Raw genomic sequence first — 21,987 nt, forward strand, 5'->3', positions numbered from 1 at the left:
TTGAAGATGCTGAACAATTTGCAAACATGATCTTGGTGCTTGGACGCTCAACTTACGATCCCTATATCTGTAAAGATACTGACAGGACTAGGAGATTTGACAAAATGAATGATCTGAATTCACCTGGATCATGGAATACATTTGACTAAACTACGTGCTGTTTCTACAGTTCATTCACACAACATGTCACCTCACTGCAACATAGACATAGTCAAAACCCCAGACGCATATGGACTCTGACCGTCTCTAACTCTAAGACTAGAACCAACTGACCGTCCGCGTGAACTGTTGTTTATGGACCTGAGTGTGAATTTCCAAACCTTGAGGACCAATGACCAATCTGACTGCATACTTGAAGTGGGAACTGGGGGATCACATTTGTTCTATATTGATGGTTTAAGCATCATGTGCACGCCTCAAAGAACATATAAGGCACAAACCAATAAAAATGATAGCAATTCAATTTCAAGCTCTTCATAAGTTTTTACTTTTAAGTGTGTATGTGCATTTGGAAGAACTTTGAAATATAACAGTGTAAAACAGCAGAAAACTGAATTGAAGTGACACTTATGCATACTAAGAAAAATGAAACTTTCAATCACTGCTGTCAAAGTCTTCAAATATATGCAAGAAAGGGATAACAGGTCTGTGCTCGGCAAGTTCTCCTTCTACAGCAGTCTCGGAAGTTACTCCACGGGCACTCCAACCTAAGCGTTGCATGCACACAGCATCATATGCTTCAATGTTTAAACCTGAAGCAAGAAATAGTTCCACCTCATTTACAAATCGGTCAGTTCTTGTAGTCAGGAAGGGCCTTGCTGCATCGGAGATTGTCTCTTGAAATTCTCTTTGTTTTGCTTCAAATGTTTTCGTCTGACCTTTTTGCTTATGACTGAAAAGTTAAAGGGTTAACACACGGTAAGAGACTACAGAAACGTTGCATGTTTTGGAGCCATTGAAAGTTAAATCCCTTTTTATCTCTCCCAAAGAATTCATACCAGAACTCTACTCCAAGCATCATTCTATAACGTCTCATGATGAACTCATATATTAATTAACCATCCAAATTCCAAACAGTACACAATTACCTCATTACGGATTTAATCACACCAAGTACGTGGTGCATGATGATCTCAACATCTTCTTCCTACGTACAAGCAGCAACAAAAACAAGTTTATTAGATTTATGAAGGGTTTTCCTGCTCTGCCATTCATAGGAAAAGATAAATTACATGCATATTCTATAAATTTAGCAAGTTGACCAAGTGGATCCGGTACATTTCCTAGCCAAATGGGAGATGCCAAAATATGCAGACATAAATGCTTATAGACATGGTTCTAACAATTAGAATAGAACTAGCACATCAGTGGAACCAGTATTTCAGGAATGACTATTATTGATACTTCAGTTAACTCTATGTCCAATTCATGTCTAACTCGTTTCTAGAAACCATAAATAAATGACAAGTGTCGACTAGGATGGCAAAACACGCATCAAGTCACCAGTTGAGAAAATCATGCAATGACTACAAACCTGCATAAGTGCTTGGATTTCCCTTCTCAGCCAACTTTGAAGCCAACAGTTTGGCTGCAGATACTTGCAGGACTTCCAATACTGTGATACATCAAAAATGTCGTCTAAGAAACCTGATTGAAGAAAACAAAAGAACTTATATATGCAGGTAATAGCGATCGTCAGGAAATACAATAAGGGCAAACAGAATCCATAATTTCTATAACAAGCAGCACGAGACCTGGTTCAGTATAGTAGCACTGTAACCTATACTTGTGAGCGCTTGATAAGACAAAGCTGCAGACACCAAGATAGCAAGTAACATAAGTTTTCTACAACATAAGTGCAATATAATAAGAAAAAAGAGCAACTGAAGGATACCTATCCCTTGAATCCTGGTTGATGTAATGCTTTTGAAACGAACATCCATCATATCCATGTATTATTGAAAAATTATCTGTCTGGAACCATCTAAAGTCAGCGCCTTAAATTAACTTAAATGTGCAACAAGACCAATAACTTGTTGCAGCTTAACGATTTTGCAAAACAAAATGCATGCCATAGGAACACACTGACCTTGCACAAAGGACACTTTATGGAAGAAGACGGGTCAGACTGCTTGCTAGCAACAACTTTGGTCCATTGCAATATGCATTTGTAACAGAACTTATCTGCAACACAAATTTGATTGATTTGTAAGGTTCAATTGACCATCGTCACAGATAAGTTTCAGTCTGTTCACATATACTGCAAGTACTACAAAACCCAATTCACAAAACATTACATCTTATCAAACTACACGAAACAATGGAAACATAGTGATGAATCGTATTACATGCACAGTTCCAAAGCTGACCAACATGAATTGAACAGCTGATTTTCAAGAATTCATCTTTTTCTTATTTGTAAACAAGAATCTTCCTCCAAATTCTTCCAGTAACCCAATTGAAAGAACTTGAAGAAGGATCAAACATAACACTAAGCGATGAATAATTCCAATTATAGGATTGGGTTTTTAGCTATCAAGATTTTAAAGCACCGAATAGAAACAGAGAGAGTGAGCAAGGAAACGTACGGAAACATTTGTCGAGGTAAGAAATTTGAAAGATGGGTGCGAGGCAGATGGGACAAGGATTCGAATCCTCGATTGTTGGAGAACCAGAAGAGCTGTACACATTCAACTCTTGCTCCTGCGACATCTTCTGTTTCTTTTTCCAGCCAGAAAACTGTTTTGATACCTTTGCAATGTCGTCCTTCAGTAAAAGTGATTTACCTCAAAAAAGTAGTAAAAGTGATTTACCTCTTTTTTTTCTTTTTTTTTAAAAGGTTTAGACCCCAGCTTAGCTGGGAGGCTTAGCTCTATGTCCGGTTTTATTTATTATATTAATTTTAAAATTTTACATCGGGGGGATATATAACCTGAACCTCGTGTTACAATAAGTAAATGACTAATATCCTCGTAGAGAACATCCTGAATAATAACAGGAGTCTCCTCTAACCAAACATCATCAAATGCTCCCAAACTAACAAGGTGCGCTAATCTATCTGCTACACCATTTGCTTGGATTCTAATTGATTGAAAGACTCTCAAATAATCTTTACAATCACCCAGAATATGACCCACCTCAAACATGTCCTTTTCCTTCCTCTCAAGAGCAACGATAAGTAGGATAGAATCACTCTCAATATCAATATCTGACCAACCTTGGTGAATACCAAGTCGTAGACCGGCCCTGTACGCCTCAAACTCCATATTCAACACGGAGTGAGCATGCCTGAAAGGTCTTGCCATAGCTGCGATTCCCAAACCAGTTTCATCTCTAACAACTACCCCAATTCCTCCACTTCCCAAAGAGTCATTGAAAGCCCCATCAATATTAATTTTCAGTCTCCTATTTACTGGATGCGGGATGCCAACTGTTGCAACTCGGACTCTTAAACAAGGCGCATAAGGAATTAGATCTCCTAGTAGTATTCCTTGGAGACCAAAATACAGGTGACTTTAATATTTGTTCCAACTACTTTTGTGGTAACAAGGATATGGCGTACGACTCCTTAAACTTATGCACACCAAGCATTGAGTGGTTGGGTTTGAGTCCAGACCTTGAAAACATGGTATACCTGCTGGGAAAGAAAAAGTGTGAGGGCTAGAAGAATTAATGAAGAAGCTTGATTTTGTCACTCCGGAACTGGCTGAGCAGGTAGCAAAAATGGAAACTAAAGTTGACGTTGAGGTTATGTCGAGAATATACCTCAAATATTTGACCGAGATATACCTGCCAGGCTGCCACTAATTCCAAGAGTTAGGCTCAGGCAAATAGATGAAACTAGATTAGAAAAGGAATGGGTCGGCTTGTTCCATTGGCTGGTGCGTGTTTTTTTTTTTAGAATGATTAATTCATTAAAGGCAAAGCCCAGCAAAGAGACCAACAAAATCAGGCCCAAGCAAACAACAAATAGAACATATAAATAGGACGCTTCCACTAAAACCTGGGGAGATAGCAAACAGAAGTGCCTAATAACAGAAAGAAAACATCCAAGTCGCTGCAAAACTAATCAGTCACCAGCGGGGCACACGGCAAGCCGTCATTGCGCAGAACAGAAACCATGGAAAGAGGTGGCTCTTCAGCCCATCGCAGAGGATCCTCAGTCCGCTGGCAAGCATGGCTGCATGGTGAGCAACTTGATTTGTCGATCTTGGTGTTCAGTTCCAAGTACATCGATCAAACATCAGACTTCGTCTTCTTATTGTCTCCAATGCTGGGTAAGTCTTCCAGCTTCTCACAGATGAACTCAAAAGATCCGAGATTAATTGTTTGAAATGCGTGCTAACTCTGCATGTCTGTACTTTTTGACACGAGCATAAATATATGCTACAAGGAAGCTCGATAAACAACGATGCAAGTTGGGGAAAATTCAAGCTATAGACCAAACACAACGACTTATGCTACAAACAAGCTCAAAAAACAACAATGCATTTTGTGAAGTCATAAATTCAGATGCAATATGAATATCCATACTAATGATGCTATATAATAACCAAACACAACTGACACATATGCTACAAGCAAGCTCAAAAACAGCAAATCTGTAGTCATAATCTCAAACGCAAAATGAAACACAAAAATTGGTTATCGATCTATGAACTACGACTCTTTGTCTTCATGAGCAATCAGGGTGCGCGATACTGTATCTGTACTCTAGACAAACCAGTAAACAGAAATACAGACGTATTCTGATAATTTATCCATCACAAATTCTTGATGGCCTCGGCGTCCTCGTCATAAGCTAGCATCATCTTCCAGATCTTCAAACTCACCTCCCGTGTGAACTATGAATTTGCATGAGGAGTGATTCTATCTGTCGCGAATTATTTTACTACACAAGTAACACAACACCCGCAACATGTAAATATGTAATACGAAAAGTTACTAGAAACATTACTTAATTAGCTTCGTAAGCATAATCAACTATAAGCACCGAAAAAATCACAATAACGTATGTGTATCTTATTAATATAGCATTTTTCATACCATGGTTTCCTGCCAAACCAACTGGGCCAAAGAGGTAATATAAAATGCATTGGTATCTTATTAATCTAGGGTTTTGTATTTTCCTTCACTGTTTCCCATTTCACAATCTAGGGTTTTGTATTTTCTTGACTCTCCAAGGACTATATGGATGATCGCATGAGTATCTTTCATCTAGGGTAATATAACGTCTCTCACACCTTTATCTATATCAAAGTTTTATTCTCTTCAATCTCTGTTGTGATTTTTTCTTTTTCTCCCAAGATTTATGGTTCGCCAAATTGGACTAGCTAGTTGTTTACGAATTCCCGCAAGAATCATTTGCGTCCTAGTTTTTTTTTCAGAACAATGTAATTTCGATTTCAATTTTTTCTTTGGATTGTTTATAGGTCATGGTGTACAAGATTTTGATGTTCTTGATGTTGATAACCAACAACGGGTAAGTTTCCCTATTGCCACTTCCGCTCTGACCGCTCATATGATTATGTTCCAGTTTTTTACTGACTTCTCTATGTTATTGGTTATCACTTTTCAGATGGGAAGGGAGTATTTTGAAAGATTTACATGTTGGTACATTAAGTTTCTTATAGTTCCAAAACTTTTGTATTTATTCTGTGCTCACGAAAACATTTCAGATGACAACTAGCTAGTGGTAACATGCCTGAAGTGTCGAAAGCAACTGAGTAATTCTAATCTCCATCCGACAGGTTTTTACCCGTCTATCCTTTAATTCTCATACTAAACTACCTTGCATAATGCAAATTGAGTGGTATCTTAATTGGTAAAACCTTGACTGACACTGGAAAAGGTGACGGCCGGCTTCTTCGACTTCCCATCAAATCCCATGTTGCCGACACAGTAAGTTTTGGTTTCGTTCATGTTAAAAGTGTATTGAATGTGATACGTGTTTGATGAACATATATGAGCAAGTTTTCTTAATTTCTTTTATGTGCATGTTGATCGGTTGAAGAAGTCCAAACACTGATGGATCATGATTATTGCACTAGGTATGTAATGGCATGGCTACTTTAATTAGGGTTGAGTAATACATCCACTGTAGCTTAATTAGGGTTGGGTGAAAATTACATTTTGGCAAATTACTATAGGAGAAAAATGCTTTTATTGTCTTGTAAACAAAAATGCAGAGCTGGAACTGTAAGAAACATACATATATCTGCAAATTCCAACCTAGTTTTACAGTATTGTATTTGTATACCACGAGCTAGGTTATTAGACCATATAAGGGTACAACTGGTTTAAAGTTTATCGAGTCAATTTCTTAGACTGTATATAGTCACCTCCAGCTACTCTCATTCACTATGACCTGTTTCCTGTATAGTTCAACAATTCGAGACAGAATCATTGAGAATAAGGATTTGGCGAAGGATTTGTTACAGGTATATATCTTTTTATCCAAGTGCTGTAGTCATTCTTTATGATATTAGAGTGTACGTTTAGCAGTGTTTTATTTTCATTATATCTTTATTTCAATTACAATATATAACTATCTGCAACCCTCAAAATGTTCACATACCATTCATAGGAGTTAGTTGTTCTTTAGAAACGGTAACTACTCTGTATGGCTATATGTCAAAGTTGCATGGTCTGACCTATTGGTTTTCTGATTTTGTCGTTTTGATTCATTTAGGGTTTATATTTGAAGGAGGATGTACAAATTAAACTTGGTGGTGGTGGACAGAATCAGTGCATTGCCAGATGATCTTATAGTTAGTATAGTGTCTCTGCTGCCTCTAAAGGAAGCAGCAGCTACTAGTGTGCTTTCAACTCGATGGCGCCATATCTGGACCTTCGTTACCACCCTCGATTTTCACCATGACATTCTTTTCCAACTGCGTTCATACAAACGAGTAAGAATAGAGTCGGAACTTGATAGGTACTTGAATTGGGTGAACAGTGTCATGAAACAACATAGAGGCCCAACTACGCTTAGGGTTTATGCCGATTTAAATGATCCCAAGTATGAAAGTTTCATTCATACATGGGGTCGATTCGTATCGGAAAAGAGAGTCCAAAACTTTGAGTCGCTCATTTCGAAGAACAGAGGTTTCCCCAAAACAGGAGGAAACAAGATTAAGGCTCTCTTTAGTGCTTTTCCCGATTCAGACCAACTTGTAGATGTGGACAGATCAGGGTCGACTGACTTGTGCCCTAAACCTGTTATTCTGCAGTACCCTCGTTTATACACTTTTTTTAGTGCATTCAGTTGCTTGAAGCACCTTAGAGCTCCAGAATTCAAGTCTTTTAAAGGACTTACTGGACAAGTTCTGGAGTGCTTCTTGTCTCATTGCCCACTTCTTGAGCAATTAAAAGTGCTTCGCGTTTTCAGGTTGGATAGTTTTAAAGTTATCCTGGCAATCGCCTTGAAATACTTACACATCCAGAAACATAACATACCGGTCTATTGAGCATGGAGATTTGTAATGTAAAGCTTGTTTCATTTTTTTATGGAGGAGATGCGATAAAATTGCTGCTTAGGAATGTGCCGCAGCTTGTTGAGGTCTCCATTTCTTCCCGCCAAGTTTCATTTGGACAGTGTGACTTTCATCATCAGCTAGAGGTTTTCAGACTGAGGGGATTAGTGGTAAGTTTTTATATCAGTCATGTGTTTTGATTTCCTTTTGTTGGATTATATATGTTAGCTCTTTACCTCTTAATTTGTTTGGTTTTCAGCTAAACAATGAGAAACATGTATTAGTATTACCTACATATGTGAATCTCAAGCATTTGGAACTGGGATTGATGGAACGTGACAGTTGCTGTCTTCTTCAATTAAGGGCTTTCATGAAGGCATGTCCTTATTTGCACAAACTTGTATTGAAGGTATATATATAATCTTACTAAAACTTGTTATTTTTCTACTCTGGTGGATCTATATCTCCGATTATCCTTCATTGTTTTGATTATAGTATGTGCATCATTTTGACTGTGTTGTTTATTTGTCAAGTCATATATTCATTTTCTTGTGGATTGCAAAATAATATTAATTGGCATCTCTGTACGTACCATAACGAGACCATATCTATAATCCTTCAAGTTCAATACGACATTTTCTGGGTTTGAATTTAGTTTAGTGCATTTGGTATCCATCATGTTCGAGAGTGGTATTCTCCTGAGCGGATGTTGAAGAAGTATGGTGGCCCAGATACGGAGGAGGAAAGAGAACAAGCTACAGATAGAGCGGCTTAAAGAACTAGTGCCTTCTACTTTAGAATTCATATGCAGGCTGGAGCAACCAGCTTTACGTATCAATGACTGTGACCAAATAATCCTCATTGGTCCATTGTGACTATTGTGTTTCAACAAATTTGCCTTCGCATTTAGCCCTTTTGAGAATCTGGAAGAGTTGGGACTATTAGACATTTTCCTCATGAGTGATGTCTTCACACTGAATCGAATATTTGTCTTTGATTTTTTTTTTTTTTTTCTTCTCTCTCAGTACATGACGAGGTTTGTCGAAAACTTGACAAACAATGGAGCTCGCAAGACTTTGATTTAAAACTTCAGGTAATTGAACATCAGATTGCTATAAGTTCTACTTTAAATATCATTCACGCCCCTCCTCCCCGCCCCAAATCTCCCTCTCCCAAAATACCCAATTTAACCTTCCCCCTCTCTCTTTTCCCCGCATTATGAACGGCACCGTTTCGGCCCTCACTTCTCGCCTCCACAAACGACCCTCCCCTGCCCCAACTCCCGCCAACGCCGCCATGTCCAATAATCCCGCCCCCGTCCACAAGGCCTCCTTCATGACGTGGACGCTGCATGACGCCGTCCACGTCGCCAGGCACCACTGGATCCCTTGCTTCTTCGCAATGGGGCTCCTCTTCTTCATGGGCGTGGAATACACGCTCCGCATGGTGCCCTATATCGGCTTCGTCACCACGCACTGGCTACACCTGCTGCTGGCGTCGAGCCCCAACCTTAATATATTGCTCGCCGGGTTCAACACGGTAACTAATTTTGATTTGTGTTCTTTTTTTTACGTAGTTTTTAATTTTACTGGGTTTAATTTGGATTGTTGTGATTAGAGTTTGTGTGTTTTACTGGGTTTAATATGTATAACATACATCAAGCCGTGCGCCGTCCGATTGTCTTGAATTTTGAATTACTAAATGATCGGATGGCTCATAGCTTGATGTATGTCATACAAATATGTATAGCAGCCGAACCCCTGTTTTGTTTAAGACAGCACAGACTCGTAGAGCGCGTTTTGTTTGTTTCCAATATTAGGAAGAATTTTACATTTCTGAAAGAGACAGCAATTTGTATATACATTTATGTGCCTTCTCTGCAAAATGTGGGTGAATTTTTGTTTGTCCAAGGTATTTTGTACAGTTTGGCAATGTGGTTGGGTTTGGGTGCATTTGCATTTGGGTAAGTTTGAGGTGCCTTTCTGGGGCGTTGGGATTTTTCTTCTGCTTTAAATTTGGTGGTTAGGAGCAAGAGGATATGAGTTTCTTCAGAATCCAGGTGTAGGGTGACATTTAATTTTGTGGTCAAGTTTGTCACATTGGCTGCAAAATTGAAGGACAATTCTGCCTTGTCTTTTACTACTACGCTTTCTCTCTCTTCCATTATATAGAGTGTCTTACACAAGTTTGTGGCCTGCACTCTTCTGCGACTAGCTTTCATTTCCTCTCCCACTCTCCGAAACCTTGATATTTGATCTTGATGTTTTCCGATGGCTTTGAGCACCCAAAGAGCCTCCTCCCCATCTCTTTCTTGGGCTGAACCACCTCCTCGTTGGAAATACGACGTTTTCTTGAGTTTCAGAGGTCAAGACACGCGCTGGGGTTTCATCTCCCATTTATACCACCAACTGGAGTTCTGTCAATTATTCAAGACTTTCATTGACGATCGAGAGCTTGAAATAGGATCTGAGATCTCCCCGGAGCTATTAAGCGCTATCGAACATTCTCATCTCGCCATCGTTGTTATCTCACCCAACTATGCTTCTTCCACTTGGTGCTTGGATGAGCTTGCCAAGATCATCGAGTTCATGGAACCCGGAGATAAGAGAGTTCTCCCGGTTTTCCTTAATGTGGATCCGTCCGACGTTCGACATCAAAGGAATAGCTTTACTGAAGCCTTTGCTAAGCATGAAGTGAAGTTCCGTGACGACCCCAAGAAGGTGGAGAGGTGGAGACATGCTTTGAGAAAAGTGGCCAATCTATCTGGATGGGATGCAAAGAATTATAAGTAAGCATTACAACAAAACTTCAACACATGTTTGTTGTCTTTTTAGTTTTGATTTGTCATAGCAAATTAGCAATGTTCTGCTACATACATTTACATATATACTAATTATTAGTTAATTAGCTTGATGATTGTCTATCTTTTCTGTTAGATGTGAACGTGAGCTTACAGATGTCATTGTGAAGAGTGTGTGGGAAAAATTACGTCCTACGATCACATTGCCTAATTCCGAAGAAAAGTTAGTTGGAATGGATTTTAGACTTGGGCAAATGGGTTTGCTTTTAGCTCTTGAGGAAAAAGATGTTCGATTTATAGGTATATGGGGTATGGGTGGAGTGGGTAAGACCACCCTTGCTAAGCTAGTGTACGAGAACATTTTCCTTCATTTTGAAGTGGCTGAGTTTCTTGTTGATGCCAGGAAGTCTCACGGTGAAATAGTGAATCTTCAGAAACATGTTCTTTTCCCAGTCTTGAAGGAAAATGTTTCGCAAGTTTGGGATGAGTACAAAGGAACCCTTTTATTTAGGAAATGTATGTCTAATAAAAAGGTTCTCCTTGTTGTTGATGATGTTGATTGCTGTGACTTCCTAAAAAAGTTGGCCGGACATAAATCTTGGTTTGGTGAGGGGAGCAGAATCATTGTTACAACTAGAGATGAACGTGTGCTCATTGAGAATGACATAGAAATATCATTTAAGCTATCAGGGCTAAATGACTGTGAAGCTCTTGAGCTATTTTGTCAAAATGCCTTCAAAAAAGATCTGCCTGAGGAAGGATTTTCAGAGTTGTCCAAGTGTTTCATAGATTATGTGGAAGGGCTTCCCTTAGCTCTTAAAATCGTTGGAAGTTCTTTGTACAATAGAGATCTAGAGACATGGGAAAGTGCTTGGGACAGACTAAAGAAAGGCTCTAATGCAAAGGTTTTTAATTCACTCAAAATAAGTTATGATGCACTAGATTACATGGAGAAAAACATTTTTCTGGATGTTGCATTCTTCCACAGGGGGATTACGAAGGCCCGAGTTATTGAATTGCTAAATAGCTGTGACCTTAGTGGTCGTTATGGGATAGATGTTCTCATTGAGAAATCTCTAGTGACTATTGATTTGTACAACAATGTTGGGATGCATGGTTTGATACAAGATATGGCAGAGGAAATTGTTCGTCAAGAAACTCCATACTCTCGTGAAGAGCCTGGTTTTCGCAGCCGTTTGTTGCATCGTAATGACATCTTTCATGTCTTCACGACTAATACGGTAAGAAGTTATAAAGATAACCCAATTTACAAGTACATTTCGTTTCAGCATGATATATATATTAGACCCTGTGTGGAATTAACTTTTTCTGTATTCTGAATTAATGTCCAGGGAACAGAAGCAATCAAAGGCATCCGCTTGAGCCTATCAGAATTAGAAGAGGCAGATTCAAACTGGAATTTTGAATGCTTCTCTAAGATGCTCAAACTTATGTTTCTTGAATTTGATAATTTAATAGTTAGTTCAGGTCCTAAATTCCTCCCAAATTCTTTGATAATACTCAGATGGAGTTGGTATCCTTCCAAGTCTCTTCCAGCATGTTTCAGACCAAATTTACTTGCTGAACTTAAAATGCGGAATAGTCAACTTGTTGTGCTTTGGGATGGAAGACTGGTAACAATGTTGATCATGTTTTCTACTTCAAAATAGAATCTTAAATTTTCCAAAGGTAATTATTTGTTCCATGCATTGTACAGGACTTGCCTACATTGAAATGTATGGATCTTAGTGTCTCCAAATATTTGAAGAAGACCCCAGATTTCACAGGTATGCCGAATCTTGAGAATTTGAATCTTGATGATTGTGAGGGTTTAGTCGAGGTCCATCCATCCATTGCAGTGCACAAAAAACTTAAGCGGTTGATACTCTACGGATGCAAAAACGTTAAGAGCTTCCCAAGTAAGATTGAAATGGATTCCCTCAAGTTTCTCAACCTTTCCTACTGCTCAAAACTAAAGATTCCAGAATTTGGAGAAGGGATGGAAAAGCTGGCTTACCTGTGCATGCGCGGTACTGCTACTGAGGAACTACCTTCATCAATTGAACATCTGGTTGGTCTTGAGTGTTTGGATATATTTAAGAGCAAAAGTCTCCAGAGTATACCGGGTACAGCAATTTTTAAACTGAAGTCTCTTGAAGAGGTCTATATGTCAGAATGCCCAAAACTGAAGAAACTAGTAGAAAATACGGGGGAGACAGAGTGTTTGAAACTGTCTATGAGAAGTAAGCTTGGCTCCTTATTCAGAAGAAAGAGTCTAGAGCCTTCGTTGCCATCTCCAAGGGCTTTACCGTCTTTGACATCGTTAGATCTAACTCATTGTCATCTTAGTCAAGGAGTAATCCCCGATGATATTGGCTACTGCTTTCCATCTCTACATAAGTTGCTTCTTGGTGGAAATGATTTTATTACTCTTCCCGCAAGCATTAAATGCCTTTCTATGCTTTGTTTCATTGATTTGAGGGGGTGCAAAAGGCTTCAACAATTACCGGATCTCCCATCGAATAGTCGTTTAGGAGTTTATGCAGATGATTGTGATTCCTTAAAAAAGTTGTCAGAACCATCACAGCAGGGTACATCCTCCAATTTGGACTTCTTTCGTTTAACAACTATGAATTGCTTTGGATTGATTGACAATGAAGGCTTCACTATAGGAATAATTTGGATGCTAAGGAGATTGGCTGCTCAGGTATGTTACATCGATCACTCATATTTGCATGTCTTTTGTCTCTCTCTCTCTCTGACTGTATCTTCTAAATCCTCATTGAACATGCATAATTGTTCCTTTGGTATAGGGAATCTCTCCGGACCTTCTCTCATTTTATATTGTATGTCCTGGAAGTAGAATCTCAGAGTGGTTTGATATTCGAAATGAGGGAGGCTCATTGACTGTGGAGCTGCCTCCGGATCGGAAAAATTGTAAATCAGAGTGGATGGGCATTATGTTTTGTGTTGTTTTTGCCGATCAGAGAGAACCTCACACTGTTGAGTGTAATGATTTCTTAATTGAATGTCTATCGCTTGGGGTTGGTGTTAAACACATTTATGCTTCAAGAAAGTACTCTCTGCGTCTAAAAAATCTGAGGCATATGATGGGAGATCATCTTTGGATGTCTTTTATGCCACGTGGTCAAATCCAGGATACCACAAGCTGCTCTTTTACGTTCTCATTCGACGCGTATTGTCATTCTTGGAGTCGTTGGATGCGTATTCCATGCCCGAATTGTGTGAAGAGGTGTGGAGCCCGATTGTTGTACGAGGAAGATTTGAAAACCTTACTTAATCCACCCACCGACCTCATGAAACGAAGTCTTGAATTATGCGACTCAGAGGGAGGCAGAAGCAAGAGGAGAAGGTTCGAGTAAAATTGCAAGTGGTAGCTAGCTCTAACAATGAATCATTATTCAAAAGACTTGAGGCATGATACTAATCGTTCTTGTGGAGGTATGTTTTTGTGATTTACAAAAATGGTTACGTCTGATGTAGGTTCCACTGACCTTGTCAAGTTGATTTATATTTCTGCATCTATATATAAAAGGTCCATCAGTTGGTGAAAGCACTAAGTTTGTGTTTCTCAAATATCCAAAATTAATAAACTTGTGTTAACTTTGCTAACAATACTATGTCAAGTACTAGGTGTAATCATAAGGTAACCGCAAAAAATTGTTACAACACATGCTTTTCCTCAAAAACATAATAAGAGAAATTCAGAGAAGTGTTATACAAAATTACATTGACGACTAAACTTGTATTGAAGTCTTATAATTCAGTAGTTGAGATTTATCATTCACATTCAAGGTATATCATGCTACAACAAAAATACTAATAGTATAATAACATTAACTCAAGCTGTGATCAGTTTATACTTTATTTTAGTATTTTGGTCAAGGATTACAAATTAGAAGATAAATGGAAAAAACAATTGCCCATAACAAGTTGAATCTTGTACTATAGGAACGGGCATCATTGCATCACTATGATTTTTGATTTCTATTCGTACTTTACAGCCTAAACTTTTTTCATTCCAAAAGCTAAACACACATTTGGGTTTTCTACAATATCAAGTTGCTTTAGTCCAAATTGGTCGAACAGCCGAACCCTTCTGCTTCTGATTCTCGTACAACTGGGTGGTTATAAACTCTTTGACAATGATGGGGTCCTTAAGGTCTTACAGTTATTCTTTCTTTGAACATTTGAGACTTTGAGGAGCACATCCACTGTAAAATTTGCCACGCATTGGCCAGTGCTATCTAAGCCTCCATTTCACTATATATGGTGATGAGATTATGAAGACAAGGCTCATCATGATGTTCCTTTGATTGATTTGGAATTGTTCTTCCATGTTTGTTTTTATTTTGCTTCCTTATTCCTTCTGTTGCTCCATTTGATTCTTACTAATAGTATTTCTTGGTGCAAGTTTTAGTGTCCTACATGTGAAACTAGAAGTCTAGGACCATTTCCTATTTTCAATTCATTACTATGTTCTCTCTTCTACACGATGTTTATACCTGAGGCCTATGAAGGACCATAACTATTATTACATTGGTTCCCATGTATGACATTTAAGTATGCACTCTAGAACTTTCCTTATCTAAACCATTCCTACTTATTCTGCAGTATGCATATCATTCCATTTTGTTTTTGTGTTTCTGGAATACTGTTCTCTTTTAACAACAAAATATATATGGAAGTGATAGTATTGGGGAAAAGCTGCTGTACCGGACGGTATAGCATACCGTCCGGATCTGTGCCGTTCAACAGGGGGGGGGGGGTGGGGTTGGGGGGTGGGGTAGGGAGGAGATCGTGCGGTGGAAAACCGGTCGGCATGCTATACCGTCCGGTACAGCAGAATTTCCCATAGTATTGTACATGGTGTAGGATTACATGTATTATTTCTTGTTATACCGAGGCATTTTCTGGTCTGATCTATGCTCAAGTTTCTAGTAATCTTGAAATGCATCTGTATGACCACATTGCTTGTGTTCATATTCTTGTCTAATCTATGCTCAAGTTTTCAATATTGATTTAAATCCTTTAACCTTTACCAGAACTCCAATCTTGTCAATTTTTAAATGAATCTTTGCCTCACAACCTATCAACAAATCAACAACAAAACACATCAAATTAAAGAGGTAAGGTGAAGAGGAATGAGAAGTAACAAGAACAAGCCACAAATTGCTATGGAGCAATTGTGGCAAGGCTTGATTTATAGCTTCTCACTTTACCCAAATCTCAAATATAAATGGGCTTGAGGAGAGTAGTCTTGAGGGGAGTAGCCTTGAGGTGATGGAAATGAGGATGAGGTGATTTGATATGGTGTCGAGGAGAGGTGGCTTGGTGATAAGAGGTGAAGTGAGGATGAGATATGGTGGAGTGGTCTTGATCGAGGACGAATAAAAGTGACGCTGCTTTACTTTTTTTTTTTTGAGGACGAATAAAAGTGATTTACCTCGTACTCAATTAAAATTGAAAACCGAAAAACCGAACCAATAGCTGAGGTTTTATCAAAATAGTGAATTACCAAGAGTTGTTCCTGATTGAGTTAAACCAGCTCGGGATTGCAAGTCGAGATAAGCAGATGAGGTACAGAGGGGAGTCTTATTTGATGGTCTTGCTCATTCCAGCTAAGGCAGAACCTGCGCTAATTTAAGGTCAGGGTTTGATCAGGTTTATATCTCAGTTATAATGGCTAAAAGGTCATGTTTTTTCCCTCACATCAGAAATTATAATGACTAAAAGCTTAATTCTTAATAGCAGTGGACAGTAACATATAGAAAGAACCATATAAATGCTGTCATGCAATTTGCAATTGAAACTATCAATTTAAGACATTATTATTCAACAGCTACAACTTTATACCCTATATGATACATCCTTTCAGTTGATTTTGAAGCTTTAGTTTGCACATATATATGCAAATCATGAAGTTGCACCCTGATTGTCTGAACCTCTTTTGTCATCAAGTTTAGTTCCTTCTGTGAATTCATCCGTCCTTTATCTAAACCTTTGTTCACTCTAACAATTGCCTCGGTCTTTGTTCTTCGGTAATTCGAACCAATAGCTGTCATTGACCTTGTCATGTTCACTTGTTCAAGAAGAATAAATCGTGTCGTAATCTTCACAGGCAATCGATCATTCTTTGCTACATGGTCACGAGCCTCTTGGGACAGTCTGTGATATTCCAAGGATCCACATAGAGTCATTCTTTCTTCTTCGGTTAAGCTAGGGTGTGCCTGTACTAAGAAACATCAGTAAGATACTGAGTTGGTCAAGTCAGGAAATACATTATCTCTAGAAACTGTAAGAGAAATGGAACTACTTACCTTGAGGTACATGTCAATGGCTCTGTAGAGATTGTCATCGCAAAAACGAGCCTCCTTAGGCAATGCTTCTACAAGTGACTGGAAAGTATTCATCTTAAGGTTCTCATCCTTTGCCACCAGTGTAAGATAACCATCCACCACCTTCCAACAGCAAACATTTTTGGCGTGGTACACTCTTAGAAACAATGGAAACATAAGCCACTACCACCCTTATAGCAAGATTCACATCATAGACACTATCTTTATCTCCATAGTTCCTAACCAAGAGATCAAGAGGACGACATTGATTCAACATGAAAGCTATTCTTCGTTCAAGCAGACTCAGTAAATCAGAGTTCACTTTTGTCACGAAGCCTATCTTCAGAAGGTGAAGTATAAAATTGCAAGTAACAGATTTCTCTTTTACAGGCAGTACCTTAATCAAGCACTCGATTGTAACTCTTACGTATTGGTGGGTCATGTGCTTGGGGGTCATACTTTCAAGTCCAGAGGTGATTCTTGAAATCCATTTAACAGTCCAGTGAGCTATACATGATCCAACAAGGTCTGCTCGCATCCCTTTACATTTTAGGGATTGAACGACTTCGATGAAATGATCTACTCGTAGGGTTGAAACATCTTCAATCCACCAACCACCAATTGTCAAGTGCACCTTCGACTTTTGAGTCTACATTATTTGACAGAAAACTGCTAAAGCACTGCATATCATCATCTTCATGACTAAGTGCCTTAAGATTTGTGCATGCCTTCCAAGCAATGGCTTCCGAGCTTCATTTTGTGATTTTGAAGTCTTTTGCCCAGGAAGAAATGGATTCACAGCTTTTCAGAATCCGGAAAGTGTCTTTCCATGATGAAAATATCAAAAAACTTAAATATGCCTCAGTTTTGGACATGAGATTTGTCAGGACCCACCTCGAATTTCACCCTGAAACCCGAGGTAAATCCTGCGGGGTCTACCTTCAAGGAAAATTTACCGAAAATTCGGCATAACCTTCCTTGAAAATGGACAACCCTTTCCTGAAAAATCCAACTTAACACTTCTATAATCAAACATCCATCCTCATCTCCTGGAGCCTTCCTGCTCCCCAAGTTCATCAAAACTCCCAATAACAATTTCTCATCTAATAATAATTCCACAACCAACAACAAAGACATTTAGTAAGCTACTACTGGACTTTCAGAGCATATCTAATGATGAATGAAAACAATGAAAACGAATAAGTGGAAGTAGCCTCTGACTATGCCTCGACTCCATGTACGCTCGTCCTCAAATAACTTAGCTTACAAACTGGGCATTTATAAACCAAAGGGCCCAGGGGAAAGTAATTTAAAAACGTTAGAGTGAGTGGACGAAAATAAATTCAATAACTTAAGAATTATAAAACTTATATACTTTCCCACTTTTCAACTTTTAAAACTTAACATCATGCAACTTAAACGTCCTTAAAACTTTAAATCTAAAATCACTTAATAAAGGACAGACTAGCCCCGCTGGTTAGTTAAAACATAAATCTTATAAGAGGAGATAAACTAGCCCCGCTGGTTAATCAAATATATTATTGAGAAGAATAAAATAGGGGAAGAGTTATCACCATGAAAAAGGAGCCTCCCAGGCTCGGGTCGATGCCTCCTAGGCTATAATAGCGTCCCACGCTAAGCGCTCAACTCACATATGATGAGGACCACTAAATAAGGCTATAATAGCGTCCCACGCTAAGTGCTCAACTCACATATGATGAGGACCGCTAATAAGGCTAGCTAACTAATAAATATAAATACCGATCGGTTGCCTCCTAGGCTATAATAGCGTCCCACGTTAAGCGCTCTACTCACATGTGAAGAAAACCGCTAATAAGGCTATAATAGCGAGTCACATATGATGAAGACCGCTAATAAGGTTAGCTAACATTAATCAAGATAAACGACCCTATAATATGGTGACTAAAACATACGAAGTCTCTAAAATCCATTAAACTTCCCCAATAACAAATGAATGGTACGGTTCTCAACCGTATTTGAAAATCATCATAAGAAATTTTACTAAAACTCAATGACGTGTCTCACACGTCAAAATATTCTCGAAACCATATTATAAGCGAGATTTCAATATCAAATATAAATCATAAATAACAATATCTCCACTCAAAAATACTCGCTAAAATATTCTCCAAGTCAAACTCATTATGCCTCAAATAAACAATTAAATTATGAGGAGAACTACCGACAGTCCCATTTTCGGTAATCATTTATAAAACTCAAAGTCAAGATCGATGTTCCACCAATAATTTAGAGAATTAAAAATAGGAAACTACCGAAAATCCCATTTTCGGAAATCTTATATAAATCTCAAAATCTACCATTAAAACCATTTAATGAAATCTGGAATTTATAAAAATATCCAAACTCAAATATCAAAATAATAATCCGAGCTCAACTCCATAAATCATGACCAACACTTAATAAATGCACCAAACTCAAATAATTTTCAAGCTCATCTCATGAACTGAAAAATTATATTATATGCTCGGAAAATAAAATGATAGATTATAAAATCTTGCATGCATACTTATTTTTAAAACCAAAATGTCCACTCACAAATTTAGACATAAGCCCGACGATAACCGCAACGCCACTCAAGCGAGGTTCCCTTCGCATCCTGGCACAATAACCATGCTTGGAACCAAACTTCAATTCCAGAAAATAAATACGTGAATTAAAATATCTAACTCTCCTCCGTTTAACCCTCTACTCTTAATAGGGTTAAACTCGCCGGATTCACACCAAACTCCACCAAAACCTTAATTCATCAATTCTAATATTCTATAATAAATACCAAGGAAATCCAACAGCCGGATTTTCATTCTAATAACCGGCATTTTCTCCAATCTCCGAAAAATTCCAAACCTAACCAAAACTCATCCAAAAATTCCAAACTATACTTCAATAAACTCCTCTTATTAAAACCATCTCAAAAACAGGAAAAACTGCCCTTAAGGGGCGGCGGCGGCGGCCGGTAGCCGTTTTCCGGCGACCTCCAATGCTTCTCAAATTTTCACAGAATATTCCTCTCATCATGCTCAACAACATTCATAACTAGCACTTAGTCCATTTCTAAGGTTAACTAGGGCAATCGAACCAAAACATCCATAAATCCCTAAAACTTCAATTATACATTTCTCTATAACCACAACGAGAGAGACTAATTCCTTTTGAGGGATTACTCACCTTGATGAGGGCTACAAGATGAGCCAAAGATTTCGACCTATGGCGGCCGGATGTGGGATTTCCGGCGAAAAGCTTCCCGGTGTCTCCTTCAGGTTTTCTCCTCTTCCGGCGGGCTAACAGCTCGGGGGCTAGGCCGGGGAGGGAGAGGAGGTGGCGGGGGGGGGGGGGGGTGTCCGGGCAGAGGTGGTCCGGCGGTCCCTGGCGGCCGGACAGCAGCGGACAAAGGCTCTTCTCTGGCGGGTCAAGTTGCACGGGTGAGGGAGGGAGAGAAAGTGACGGGTGAGGGAGAGAGGGAGAGAGAGGAAATGAGGGGGGAGGGTTTTGGGCTGCTCCACAGCCGGCCCAGCTATAAACCCAACCAAAAAATAATACCCATTAATAATTACTCATTTTCTCCAACTCAAAATTTACTCTTTTAATAATAACGTTTTCATGCTAACTCCGATTTTAACATATAGCATGTCTACGAACTCGTATTAACGTCCTCTACAACTTTCATGAAGAAAGTTTCCCCAAATTTCAAACGGAAAAGAAAGTAAACTTTAGGGTCCTTAAGGGGTAACCGGTTACTTAACATGGTAAAAGACCAAAATAATACCAAAGTAAATAACCGTAAAATAACTTAAGAACCGGAGCGTGACAAGATTTCCTTCTTCAAAATCATCACACATCTCCAAGAAATGTGCAGCACAATATAGTGGAGCAACATTGGAAGCTGTTAGATCAACCTTCCAACCATAACAAAACTTGACTACTAACTCAAAAATTTTGGATCCACCTGGAAGATTGTCTAAACGGATTTTGAGGCCGGTTTCTCTCTCACCAATACTTGTCTGGAATACTACTAGTCTGTTCAAGTATCCACTTCTCATGACCATAGGGAGCTGAAGACCAAAAGACTATGAAGTTAAGTTTCTAAGAATCTGAACATAGTTGAGGTCAGACATCTAAGTTTCCTAACCAAACAAATTTTCATCCAATTTTGAATCCAACTATAGTAGAAAATTTAAATATTTTTGATAATATTTGGACCCCGATCAAGGCGGTAAACTCTTTCTACAATTGATCAAAATAAGTCACAAGGGGATATGTATGAACGTTTTTGTGTAATAAGTGACGTAAATTTATCGTTGACCGCCTCGATCGAGACCCAAACGTTATCGAAAATAAGTTTTCTATATCCATATTTAAGTATACTTATCACATTAGACTGTCGAATTTTTAATTTGTGAATTCAGTCATATGAACCACAACATGCCTACTAATGTGGTGTAACTTGTTTAGTGGGTAATATGCAATTGTACATCTTTATAAACCAATTATATATTGGGATAAAAATTTGAAAAATGGGCCGTAGGATGTGATCGGTATAGTGAAATATAACTATAGTAGAAAATTTAAATATTTTCAATAATATTTAGACCTCAATCAAGGCGGTCAACTCTTTCTACGTACGCTTATACTTCGTTATGGGCCGGGGAACCCTAACGTTGGGAGGTAAATTTTCCTAAATTTTTATGTGGGCTACTACATCACATATATGTGAGAGTTTGTAGGCCTCAATGAGCTGGTCCTTATAGCAATGCAAGAATTTTCATGAAATTGTTTTAGAACTTGAACTATTTTGTTTAGATTTATTTTTATTGTTATAAACATTTCCATAATTCTTATTAACAAAACTCTTCTATTATAACATTTAGGGATAATGGACACTATCTCTAACATTTATATGTAGAGAAATTTTATTAACACATGGCTAAATACTAAATACACATCTCACACTTAATACATTACCAAATAACTTTATAATATTACATTTAACTAGATACACATCTTTAAACTTCCTAGACTACCCTCATTCGAAATATACCGATACTACCATATATTTTCTAAATACACATTCATTCCTTTTTTTATGTTTTTATATCATCTCGACTTGGAAATTAAAGAAAATAAAAACTTTCTCTCTTGCTAAACAACGAGAAGGCTACTTTTTTTTCTTTATAAACTCAAGAGCATTCAAACTGATCCACCATGATTGATCAACATATGTAGCTAAAATCCTTTGACATATTCATTATTTTGGACATTTTGCACCCAAACATGTTTTAGATCATTGCAAAACAAATGCCAATTAAACTAGATC

General features: G+C 38.3%; 2 protein-coding genes and 1 pseudogene across 2 annotated transcripts; 1 reads left to right on the forward strand and 2 right to left on the reverse strand.

The window, feature by feature from the left end:
* Nucleotides 1–444: 444 nt before the first annotated feature.
* On the reverse strand, nt 445–3,305 carry LOC101298921. The gene is made up of 8 exons (XM_004304959.1): nt 2,949–3,305; nt 2,589–2,766; nt 2,090–2,184; nt 1,895–1,974; nt 1,755–1,810; nt 1,535–1,647; nt 1,089–1,147; nt 445–892 (listed from the first exon to the last, which is right to left on the reverse strand). The coding sequence occupies exons 1-8, from the start codon at nt 3,303–3,305 to the stop codon at nt 595–597; spliced, it is 1,236 nt and encodes a 411-aa protein (XP_004305007.1). The 3' UTR covers nt 445–594.
* Nucleotides 3,306–9,745: 6,440 nt separating this feature from the next.
* On the forward strand, nt 9,746–13,658 carry LOC101299219 (TMV resistance protein N-like). The gene is made up of 5 exons (XM_004304960.1): nt 9,746–10,263; nt 10,412–11,516; nt 11,628–11,909; nt 11,993–12,982; nt 13,089–13,658. Exons 1-5 carry the CDS (start codon nt 9,746–9,748, stop codon nt 13,656–13,658), a joined length of 3,465 nt encoding a protein of 1,154 aa, XP_004305008.1.
* A 2,469-nt stretch (nt 13,659–16,127) lies between these two features.
* LOC101299508 lies at nt 16,128–20,713 on the reverse strand (annotated as a pseudogene).
* Nucleotides 20,714–21,987: the final 1,274 nt, after the last annotated feature.

The sequence above is a fragment of the Fragaria vesca genome, linkage group LG6 (assembly GCF_000184155.1).
Source record: "Fragaria vesca subsp. vesca linkage group LG6, FraVesHawaii_1.0, whole genome shotgun sequence".
NCBI classification, from domain to species: Eukaryota; Viridiplantae; Streptophyta; class Magnoliopsida; order Rosales; family Rosaceae; genus Fragaria; species Fragaria vesca.

Excerpts from the sequence above, each read along its gene's own strand:
- LOC101298921 (XM_004304959.1), bottom strand. The coding sequence starts at position 3,305 with ATGGCAAGACCTTTCAGGCATGCTCACTCCGTGTTGAATATGGAGTTT. Across the intron at positions 1,975-2,089 it reads TAAAGTGTCCTTTGTGCAAG|ACAGATAATTTTTCAATAAT; the intron begins GTCAGTGTGTTC and ends AGATGGTTCCAG. Across the intron at positions 1,148-1,534 it reads AAATCCAAGCACTTATGCAG|GAAGAAGATGTTGAGATCAT; the intron begins GTTTGTAGTCAT and ends GCTTGTACGTAG.
- LOC101299219 (XM_004304960.1), top strand. The coding sequence starts at position 9,746 with ATGGCTTTGAGCACCCAAAGAGCCTCCTCCCCATCTCTTTCTTGGGCT. Across the intron at positions 10,264-10,411 it reads TGGGATGCAAAGAATTATAA|ATGTGAACGTGAGCTTACAG; the intron begins GTAAGCATTACA and ends CTTTTCTGTTAG. Across the intron at positions 11,910-11,992 it reads TGCTTTGGGATGGAAGACTG|GACTTGCCTACATTGAAATG; the intron begins GTAACAATGTTG and ends TGCATTGTACAG.